The sequence below is a fragment of the Euprymna scolopes genome, chromosome 36 (assembly GCF_053919585.1).
Source record: "Euprymna scolopes isolate OS-2025 chromosome 36, ASM5391958v1, whole genome shotgun sequence".
In the NCBI taxonomy this organism is placed as follows: domain Eukaryota; kingdom Metazoa; phylum Mollusca; class Cephalopoda; order Sepiida; family Sepiolidae; genus Euprymna; species Euprymna scolopes.
In genome coordinates, this window is record NC_136517.1 from 69,103,515 (window position 1) to 69,116,579 (window position 13,065).

General features: G+C 28.9%; 1 protein-coding gene across 2 annotated transcripts in view; it reads right to left on the reverse strand.

Annotated features, from left to right (window-relative positions):
• LOC145260567 (calcineurin-binding protein cabin-1-like) overlaps window positions 1-13,065 on the reverse strand; it is a 567,854-nt gene that overhangs the window by 469,455 nt on the left and 85,334 nt on the right. For both annotated transcript variants that reach the window (XM_080118824.1, XM_080118826.1), the window contains exon 9: window positions 6,385-6,485. In XM_080118824.1, coding sequence (XP_079974950.1) covers window positions 6,385-6,485 — 101 coding nt within the window. The remainder of the gene's footprint in view (window positions 1-6,384; window positions 6,486-13,065) is intronic.

Sequence of the window (13,065 nt, forward strand, 5' to 3'; positions counted from 1 at the left end):
AAAAATAATGCATCACCTCACATAAAAATAATGCATCACCTCACATAAAAATAATGCATCACCTCACATAAAAATAATACATCACCTCACATAAAAATAATACATCACCTCACATAAAAATAATGCATCACCTCACATAAAAATAATGCATCACCTCACATAAAAATAATACATCACCTCACATAAAAATAATGTATCACCTCACATAAAAATAATACATCACCTCACATAAAAATAATACATCACCTCACATAAAAATAATGTATCATGCCCACATAAAAATAATACATCACCTCACATAAAAATAATGCATCATGCCCACATAAAAATAATGCATCACCTCACATAAAAATAATGCATCACCTCACATAAAAATAATGCATCACCTCACATAAAAATAATACATCACCTCACATAAAAATAAAACATCACCTCACATAAAAATAATGCATCACCTCACATAAAAATAATACATCACCTCACATAAAAATAATACATCACCTCACATAAAAATAATGCATCACCTCACATAAAAATAATACATCACCTCACATAAAAATAAAACATCACCTCACATAAAAATAATGCATCACCTCACATAAAAATAATGCATCACCTCACATAAAAATAATACATCACCTCACGTAAAAATAATGCATCACCTCACATAAAAATAATGCATCACCTCACATAAAAATAATGCATCACCTCACATAAAAATAATGCATCACCTCACATAAAAATAATGCATCACCTCACATAAAAATAATACATCACCCCACATAAAAATAATACATCACCTCACATAAAAATAATACATCACCTCACATAAAAATAATACATCACCTCACATAAAAATAATGCATCACCTCACATAAAAATAATACATCACCTCACATAAAAATAATACATCACCTCACATAAAAATAATACATCACCTCACATAAAAATAAAACATCACCTCACATAAAAATAATACATCACCTAACATAAAAATAATACATCACCTCACATAAAAATAATGCATCATGCCCACATAAAAATAATACATAACCTCACATAAAAATAATACATCACCTCACATAAAAATAATACATCACCTCACATAAAAATAAAACATCACCTCACATAAAAATAATACATCACCTAACATAAAAATAATGCATCACCTCACATAAAAATAATGCATCACCTCACATAAAAATAATGCATCACCTCACATAAAAATAATGCATCACCTCACATAAAAATAATACATCACCTCACATAAAAATAATACATCACCTCACATAAAAATAATACATCACCTCACATAAAAATAATACATCACCTCACATAAAAATAATACATCACCTCACATAAAAATAATGTATCATGCCCACATAAAAATAATACATCACCTCACATAAAAATAATGCATCATGCCCACATAAAAATAATACATCACCTCACATAAAAATAATGCATCATGCCCACATAAAAATAATACATCACCTCACATAAAAATAATGCATCATGCCCACATAAAAATAATACATCACCTCACATAAAAATAATGCATCACCTCACATAAAAATAATGCATCACCTCACATAAAAATAATACATCACCTCACATAAAAATAATACATCACCTCACATAAAAATAATGCATCACCTCACAAAAAAATAATGCATCACCTCACATAAAAATAATGCATCACCTCACATAAAAATAATGCATCACCTCACATAAAAATAATACATCACCTCACATAAAAATAATGCATCACCTCACATAAAAATAATACATCACCTCACATAAAAATAATGTATCACCTCACATAAAAATAATGCATCACCTCACATAAAAATAATACATCACCTCACATAAAAATAATACATCACCTCACATAAAAATAATACATCACCTCACATAAAAATAATACATCACCTCACATAAAAATACATCACCTCACATAAAAATAATACATCACCTCACATAAAAATAAAACATCACCTCACATAAAAATAATGCATCACCTCACATAAAATACATCACCTCACATAAAAATAATACATCACCTCACATAAAAATAATGCATCACCTCACATAAAAATAATGCATCATCTCACATAAAAATAATACATCACCTCACATAAAAATAATACATCACCTCACATAAAAATAATACATCACCTCACATAAAAATAATGCATCACCTCACATAAAAATAATACATCACCTCACATAAAAATAAAACATCACCTCACATAAAAATAATGCATCACCTCACATAAAAATAATACATCACCTCACATAAAAATAATACATCACCTCACATAAAAATAATGCATCACCTCACATAAAAATAATACATCACCTCACATAAAAATAATACATCACCTCACATAAAAATAATGCATCACCTCACATAAAAATAATGCATCACCTCACATAAAAATAATGCATCACCTCACATAAAAATAATGCATCACCTCACATAAAAATAATACATCACCTCACGTAAAAATAATGCATCACCTCACATAAAAATAATGCATCACCTCACATAAAAATAATGCATCACCTCACATAAAAATAATGCATCACCTCACATTAAAATAATGCATCACCTCACATAAAAATAATACATCACCCCACATAAAAATAATACATCACCTCACATAAAAATAATACATCACCTCACATAAAAATAATACATCACCTCACATAAAAATAATGCATCACCTCACATAAAAATAATGCATCACCTCACATAAAAATAATACATCACCTCACATAAAAATAATACATCACCTCACATAAAAATAATACATCACCTCACATAAAAATAATACATCACCTCACATAAAAATAAAACATCACCTCACATAAAAATAATACATCACCTAACATAAAAATAATACATCACCTCACATAAAAATAATGCATCATGCCCACATAAAAATAATGCATCACCTCACATAAAAATAATACATCACCTCACATAAAAATAATACATCACCTCACATAAAAATAAAACATCACCTCACATAAAAATAATACATCACCTAACATAAAAATAATGCATCACCTCACATAAAAATAATGCATCACCTCACATAAAAATAATACATCACCTCACATAAAAATAATGCATCATGCCCACATAAAAATAATACATCACCTCACATAAAAATAATGCATCATGCCCACATAAAAATAATACATCACCTCACATAAAAATAATGCATCACCTCACATAAAAATAATGCATCACCTCACATAAAAATAATACATCACCTCACATAAAAATAATACATCACCTCACATAAAAATAATGCATCACCTCACAAAAAAATAATGCATCACCTCACATAAAAATAATGCATCACCTCACATAAAAATAATGCATCACCTCACATAAAAATAATACATCACCTCACATAAAAATAATGTATCACCTCACATAAAAATAATACATCACCTCACATAAAAATAATACATCACCTCACATAAAAATACATCACCTCACATAAAAATAATACATCACCTCACATAAAAATAAAACATCACCTCACATAAAAATAATGCATCACCTCACATAAAATACATCACCTCACATAAAAATAATACATCACCTCACATAAAAATAATGCATCACCTCACATAAAAATAATGCATCATCTCACATAAAAATAATACATCACCTCACATAAAAATAATACATCACCTCACATAAAAATAATGCATCACCTCACATAAAAATAATACATCACCTCACATAAAAATAAAACATCACCTCACATAAAAATAATGCATCACCTCACATAAAAATAATACATCACCTCACATAAAAATAATACATCACCTCACATAAAAATAATGCATCACCTCACATAAAAATAATACATCACCTCACATAAAAATAATACATCACCTCACATAAAAATAATGCATCACCTCACATAAAAATAATGCATCACCTCACATAAAAATAATGCATCACCTCACATAAAAATAATGCATCACCTCACATAAAAATAATACATCACCTCACGTAAAAATAATGCATCACCTCACATAAAAATAATGCATCACCTCACATAAAAATAATGCATCACCTCACATAAAAATAATGCATCACCTCACATTAAAATAATGCATCACCTCACATAAAAATAATACATCACCCCACATAAAAATAATACATCACCTCACATAAAAATAATACATCACCTCACATAAAAATAATACATCACCTCACATAAAAATAATGCATCACCTCACATAAAAATAATGCATCACCTCACATAAAAATAATACATCACCTCACATAAAAATAATACATCACCTCACATAAAAATAATACATCACCTCACATAAAAATAATACATCACCTCACATAAAAATAAAACATCACCTCACATAAAAATAATACATCACCTAACATAAAAATAATACATCACCTCACATAAAAATAATGCATCATGCCCACATAAAAATAATGCATCACCTCACATAAAAATAATACATCACCTCACATAAAAATAATACATCACCTCACATAAAAATAAAACATCACCTCACATAAAAATAATACATCACCTAACATAAAAATAATGCATCACCTCACATAAAAATAATGCATCACCTCACATAAAAATAATGCATCACCTCACATAAAAATAATGCATCACCTCACATAAAAATAATGTATCACCTCACATAAAAATAATGTATCACCTCACATAAAAATAATACATCACCTCACATAAAAATAATGTATCATGCCCACATAAAAATAATACATCACCTCACATAAAAATAATGCATCATGCCCACATAAAAATAATGCATCACCTCACATAAAAATAATGCATCACCTCACATAAAAATAATGCATCACCTCACATAAAAATAATGCATCACCTCACATAAAAATAATGCATCACCTCACATAAAAATAATGCATCACCTCACATAAAAATAATGCATCACCTCACATAAAAATAATGCATCACCTCACATAAAAATAATGCATCACCTCACATAAAAATAAAACATAACCTCACATAAAAATAATACATCACCTCACATAAAAATAATGCATCACCTCACATAAAAATAATGCATCACCTCACATAAAAATAATACATCACCTCACATAAAAATAATGCATCACCTCACATAAAAATAATGCATCACCTCACATAAAAATAATACATCACCTCACATAAAAATAATACATCACCTCACATAAAAATAATACATCACCTCACATAAAAATAATGCATCACCTCACATAAAAATAATGCATCACCTCACATAAAAATAATACATCACCTCACATAAAAATAATACATCACCTCACATAAAAATAATTCATCACCTCACATAAAAATAATACATCACCTAACATAAAAATAATGCATCACCTCACATAAAAATAATTCATCACCTCACATAAAAATAATGCATCACCTAACATAAAAATAATTCATCACCTCACATAAAAATAATTCATCACCTCACATAAAAATAATGCATCACCTAACATAAAAATAATGCATCACCTAACATAAAAATAATTCATCACCTCACATAAAAATAATTCATCACCTAACATAAAAATAATGCATCACCTCACATAAAAATAATTCATCACCTCACATAAAAATAATGCATCACCTCACATAAAAATAATGCATCACCTCACATAAAAATAATGCATCACCTCACATAAAATAATACATCACCTCACATAAAAATAATACATCACCTCACATAAAAATAATGCATCATGCCCACATAAAAATAATGCATCACCTCACATAAAAATAATGCATCACCTCACATAAAAATAATACATCACCTCACATAAAAATAAAACATCACCTCACATAAAAATAATACATCACCTCACATAAAAATAATGCATCATGCCCACATAAAAATAATGCATCACCTCACATAAAAATAATGCATCACCTAACATAAAAATAATACATCACCTCACATAAAAATAATTCATCACCTCACATAAAAATAATACATCACCTCACATAAAAATAATGCATCACCTCACATAAAAATAATACATCACCTCACATAAAAATAATACATCACCTCACATAAAAATAAAACATCACCTCACATAAAAATAATGCATCACCTCACATAAAAATAATGCATCATGCCCACATAAAAATAATACATCACCTCACGTAAAAATAATGCATCATGCCCACATAAAAATAATACATCACCTCATGTAAAAATAATACATCACCTCACAGAAGAATGATAGGTTACTATTCATATACATATCATTTGCTTCGTCAATGCAATATTTAATTTGAATCAAACCAATCAAGATAAAAAATAAATGATTTTACTTACGTGAATTCAAAAATTGGTTTTGGAAGAGAATGGGGTGGTGATGGAGGCACATATGACAATGTTCGTCTCTTCTTCCGCATCTCAAGAGCCACATTGATATACTTAAACAAAAAATAATTGTTTCATTTTCAGGTGACAAGGAAACTAGATTAAAATACATGTTTCTATTTTTTAACAAGACAAATAGCTGAGATGCGAGTGGGCAATGGGAAAAATATATGAAATCCAAGATTACAACTTAATGTGTGAAACTTAAAAGGAATCAGACGTCATTCAACCTTTTTAAGGTAAAAATTACTATAAGAAATAAGTTCTTTGCAAGTTTGTTTTTTTAGGAGAAATAAAAACAAAAAATTAGCTTAACATTAACTTCTGAATAATAAGCTTCATGAAATGTAGCACCCTAACCCTACCACTAGTGAGTGGAAAGCTCCTTCCTCTAAAAAATCCTTCTTTTCAATCATATTACTAACCCCGAGTCTTATTGGCAAGCCCAACCTCAAACAAAAATCTCATAAAAACATACATAATTATCTAAAAAAAAAAATTTTTTTTTTTGTGCGTGTCAAATAAAAATTTGGAATATGAAGATGAGTGTAAGAACGCTGGCCCACAAAGCTTCAGTTTGAGTCCCGTGATCAGCAATAATTAACACTTCCTGCACTGATGACTGTAAGCACAAAACACTAATTTCTGTAGGTATAAAAAATTTAATATTTATTGAAAAATATATATATATATATATATATATATATATATTACATACTAGCAAAAGTACCCATCATTGACTAGGTACAAAAACAGCCTACAGAAAATGGAATCTGATTTATGAAAGTATGATAAGTTATGAAAAGGAAGTGTTGTAAATTTGGGTTGAATTTGGAGGTATCAAAACCAAAGCAAAATATGATGAAAGTAAAAATAAAATAGATAAACTCCATAATTTATTATACCATACCTGTTCACACTGAAACACTTATCACAATATATTGTGGATCTATATTAAAAAACCTTGTTAAACTTTGTGACATATTTCCATTCTATGGAGGTCAGGCGTGAACGAACACCCCATAATTTTATTATACAATATTTCTTCAAACTGAAACATAATTATCAAAGTATACTTACGCAGATAGATATGAAAAGTCTTTATTAAAGTTTGTGCCTATTTCCATTCTATGGAGGCCAGGTGCGAACGCAGACCCCACAATTTTATTATACCATCCCTATTTAAATTAAAACGTACTTATCAAAGTATTATTATGTACATCTATATCAAAAATACTTGTAAACGTTTTTTTTTTTAATTTGTAAATTTTTTATTTCCATACTTTGTGGACCAGGCGCGTATGCAGACCCCACAATTTTAATGAATCGTCATTATGCCAGATCAAACATACCCATTCCCGTGTCTCGATACATCTTCTATCATTATATGTGATCAGTTTTCTTTAATAATCAACCATATAAGAGCCTATTCATGATCAGACACACAGGTGTTCAGCTTTATTTTTTAATATTTAACAAATTTATTTTTATTTTTGACCTAATATCTAATGCGTAATATTTTTTTTTAGTACAATTTATACATTTTGATATAAATATCATTTTTGGTTGTTATGAAAAATATAAAATTGTTGCTGATATATGATTTGTCTAATTTTTGAGTTAACTAAGATAGTTCCACATTTAGCTATTCAGTGGTTTCTAGCAGCATATAGACATGATGTTGCCATGCTTCAAACTGGGGAGGGGGGGGTAGATCTTAATTTTTTTCAAAAAAGTTACATCTTGCTCTCCCAAACATGCACTTGGGGTCTTTCTCTTTCTAATGAACATGTTTACTTCTTGAACCATCAGGAATTAACATTAAAATGGAAGTGAATTAAGCTGTGTAAGCGAGCAATAATAGTATTCAACAAACAGTGAGTTTGGAATGTCTATATATATATATATATATATATATATATGCGTATATAATTCATGATTTTTTTTAGGGTGAATCTTGCAATTATGAAGGGAAAACTTATTAAAAGTTAAACTCATAAAACATGTTTTTTAAAAATATGAAAAAAGAGGAAAAGGAGAGGGAAAAAAGAGAGGGTGGAGGCAGCTTGCTGGTTTCGCCCTTGCTTTTCTAATGACATTAGTATCTGTTTTAACTATAGATATCTGTACAGATTTTTTATATCATCTCCCCCATTTCTGAAAGCATATTAGTTGAGCTGAGGAAATTTGCTACTACATCCGTTGAATTCAGTTTCAACAATGTAATGTATCAGCAAATCAAAGATGTATCCATGGACTGTCCTGGGATCGACAACGGTGAATACCTTTGTAGGCCGCCATGAAGAACAATTACTATCTGGATCCATAAAACCATTAGTCTATTTCCAATATGTGGATGATAGATTTTGTCTTCAATAATCAAATGGAGGCAAATAATTTTTTCTCCTTACATAATAAAATGCATACTGAACGAAAGTGTTATTCATCTATAGCTTTCCTTGATGAATTGATAACAAAAACACCATCTAGTTACATCAATATACTGTGAATCCACATTTAAGGAACTATATATATGCTAAGATTCATTTTACCTCAAATATGTAAAATAAATTTAATTTGGACCCTAACACATCGTGCCCTGATTTGTTCCAAATCAAAATTGGATGAGGAATTGAAAATGATTACTGGTACTCTATCCAATTTCATCTACTAAAATCACATCTATACTCTGCTAGAAACTACTGAATAGCTAAATGTGGAAATATTAGTTAACCCAATAAACAAACCAAATATAAGGTAAACAAATATTTTCCGTAATAATATATGACATTGATATAAAAACGTATCAATTCTACCAAAAAGGAAAATATTCTGTATTGGGTATACATGTATTACATATACATTGTATCATTAAAAAACAATAAAACTATCATTCTAATAAATAAATATTTTGACTAAACAAATGCTTACTTGAATTATTTGTCAAAGAATAAAATACTATACCTTTTCAACTTTAAAATAATAAGTAAAATGGACTTATTTTGATGTAAACAAATTAACCAACTTTTACTGTTATAATCGTTGTCAGCAATTCCACCCGCAAATGCGAAAAATAATTTTTTTTTTAATTGGGGGTTGCAGTATCGATAGTAGAAAAGTAACAATACCAGACATCATAACGTTCAGCGCTGGAGAAGGCGCACACTGCTATTTAATTTGACATTCATAGTTTTTAAGTCAGTAACAAGTACATTTCTTCTACCGCCATCAAAATAAAACTTATATAACTGGATTCACAATAAAATTTACTTTAAAATGGTATTTTAATATTTTTGTTGTTATTTGTATAGTTGAAGAAATCGCTATTTAAATCCAACTATTAATGATGAAACCTGTCAGCATAGTATGTCCGCTGGCAGTAGATCACTTTTTGCAAATAAGCGGTCGGAGCACTTGAAGCAGAAGTTGTACCCATTGACGTTTCTAGTTGTTTTAGTTAATCAGGGAAAAGAATTGTCTTTGCTACGGAATTCGAACACAACACGTACGTCTTTCCATTCAAAAGTTAGAATATCTCAAAGTTAACACTTTGTAGTACAAAGATAAGTAAAGATAGAAACTGTGTTCAAACGCTACTTAATAGCAAAATATTAATTTCTTTTGTCCTAAAATTTGAAAAGAATTGGATAAAAACCTTTTATGCTAGAGTTGTTAGAAATAGTTAAAAAGGTGGTAAAATCAGCAAAAACTTTTACGACACAATATGTTAAACCATCTTAGAAAAGTTCATTCAAAAGAAGCAAAAGTTGCAGATAAGAAAAGGAAGCACAGTAAATATTACAGGACAGACATTCCAAGAACAAGTGGCAACAACTACGAGCCTCCAGCGAAACACCAAACTACTACAGATTCAATATTGGCCAAAAAGAAAATTTGGGATATTACTGACCACAGGTCACAAGAGATCCATTATTTGATAAGAGAAATGATTGCTGTTGATATTCAAGATTGGCTTATTTCAAAACTTAGTCCAAATTACAGTATTCCATTAAAAACATACTTCACTACAAAATAATTTTATATATTTACAAAAGTAAAACAAGAATTCAACTGTTTTTTACTGAAATTAGCCGCATTTCATGAACTACAGACATTTGGGCAGCTACAACAGAGGTTTCCTTTCGGTATTTGAAACGTCGTTAGGTTTCAAGTAACTTAGAGCTGTGCTGAATACAGGTACAATAATAAGTGAAGAATTGTACAATGTTTTGGAGGAGTATAAAATCTTCAATAACATTTTTCCAAATATGGTTGTTGGTGTCAGGGAATGTGATTTAAAATAAAATGAAACTGGGTTTCTAAATAAAGCGTTTCAGAAGTTTAGGGGACTTTGTTTTAAAGTCACGACCCCACTCCTACTTAAAAATTTACCAAAATTCAGGAAATCAATCAATTTTAACTGAAATTTTACATATTTATTAATTAACAGTAACAGAATATAATTTTTATACATATTTATATTATAACATTTTTAGATGTATTATTTGTTGTTTTGAACATCCCTATCCTGTTTTAACGTGCTTTTCATTTATTTTTATACAAATGTTATTGTGTTGAATTAACATTATTATTTAGAAATTCATTCATAAAATGGAAGGGGAGAGAGTTTTGTAATTATTCTGTATTCTAATAATTTAATAATAATAAAGATATCATAAAATTTGAATTTAACTATCGATGGACAATATGAGATAAAGTTCAGAATAGTTAACAATCAAGAACTTTGAAAAATGTTTTCTAAATAATAACAAAAATAAAAAAAAAATCAATATTTTATGTTCATAAGTCAGTTGACGAACGCTTTGTTTACACACAAAAAAATCTCGTGCTATATACGTTTAGAACTATTTCTATTGATGCTTAATTTTTTTATCCAATTCTTTTCAAATTTTAGGACAATGAAGTGGTCTATACCTACAATTGACCATTCCATCAGGTCTGATACAATAGAGGACACATTCTTTTTAAACATGGAACACAGAGGTAGATCTAATATGGATGGAAGCTATTCCAGTCAGCCATAGAGTATTGATATACTGTAAGATGGAGAGAGATAGGTCATTTTTATCTCAACTGATACAACTGAGTGGTTGAAAGATCCTAGTGGAAACAGAACAAAGGATGAACATAGCTCAGGCCAAGTTGTGATAAAATGTCTAGGATACTTGCATACTGACTGACTTTGCACATCGGTGGATTCATGAACAATCTGAGTTAATGGAGAAATCATGACAGAACCTCCTCTCATCAGGTGTTGTTTCAGTGGGCTAACCATTTTACATTGTGAACATTAAAGTCTCCACAGATGTGAATGTTAGCTGAAGGATAAGCAGACAGGATGTGGTCAACTTTCTCAGATATCCTCTCAAAGATAGTAACTCCGCTGTTGTGATAGAGGGCAAATATAAGCACACACAACCAAAAAGAAGGGGGGTTTCTTATTTAAGCGAATAAATATAAAATACCTTTGAGATTATTTGAATTTTTGTTAGTTTCCACAATTTCTTTGATATATATACTTTTTTATAAAAAATGTGTGAAACTCATACATTTTAACTTACCGGATTATGTTTTAATGAATACTGATCACACGTAACAAATACTACCAAGCCATTATAAATACAGTTATAAAAACCTATTATTGGATGTTTCAGGAGATGGTAACAAAAATCAAACCCAGAACTCTACAGAAATTAAGTTAATTCAGATTGTATTCGAAATAGCAGATTATTTCTATTTTGAATAATTAGCATCATACATTTTATATACAAATACCAAAGACCTTCAATAAAGGTTTCACTTATTTTTTTTTATCGATTACTTTTCTTACTATTATTTATGATTTTAATTTCCTTACGGTGTCAGAAAACTCCCGCCCCCTGATAGTTGAAATAGAAATGCTAAATATGATACCATAAACATTTTCATTTAAGCATTCCATATTTTTTTTCTGACTGACTGAGATCAAATAAATTCGATATTTAAATTATTCATGTAAGACAAAAAAGACCTTATAATAGAAAATGAGTTACCTCTTACCAAGGCCAAAGGTCACTGAAGGATAACAGTTAAGGAGATTCTCAGTTGGCAATAAATGACACACTTAGAAACATCACCAACAAAAAAGTTATAGAAAAAAAAAATACCCATCAGAATATCACTTTGGAATAAAGAATGTTTTAATCCTGCTCTGGAGATTATATATATATATATATATATATATAATAAAACATCTGTTTTCTGGTATATCCTTTAACATGAAGACAAACTAGGAATTGTATTTTAAATATAAATGGTTTACATAAAAAAATTTTCATATAAAAATAAGAACAATAGTCCTGTGTCAATATGGGAGCTAAAAGCTCTTTTCTCACATGTTCAAACTGACATCAAGGTTGCTGTTAAAGTAAAATTTCCTTAATATATAATGCTATCCCATATTTAAACCTGAGAAATACCGATTAACCCTGTTACTACACACAGATATGTACACTTTCACATATATACTTTTATACTTTAACTTTTTATATCAAAAACAATTTAAAAAATGATGTTAAGTAATTGAATGTTTTCTAAGCAAATGCAAATTTTAAATTATTTCAGTTTGAACAG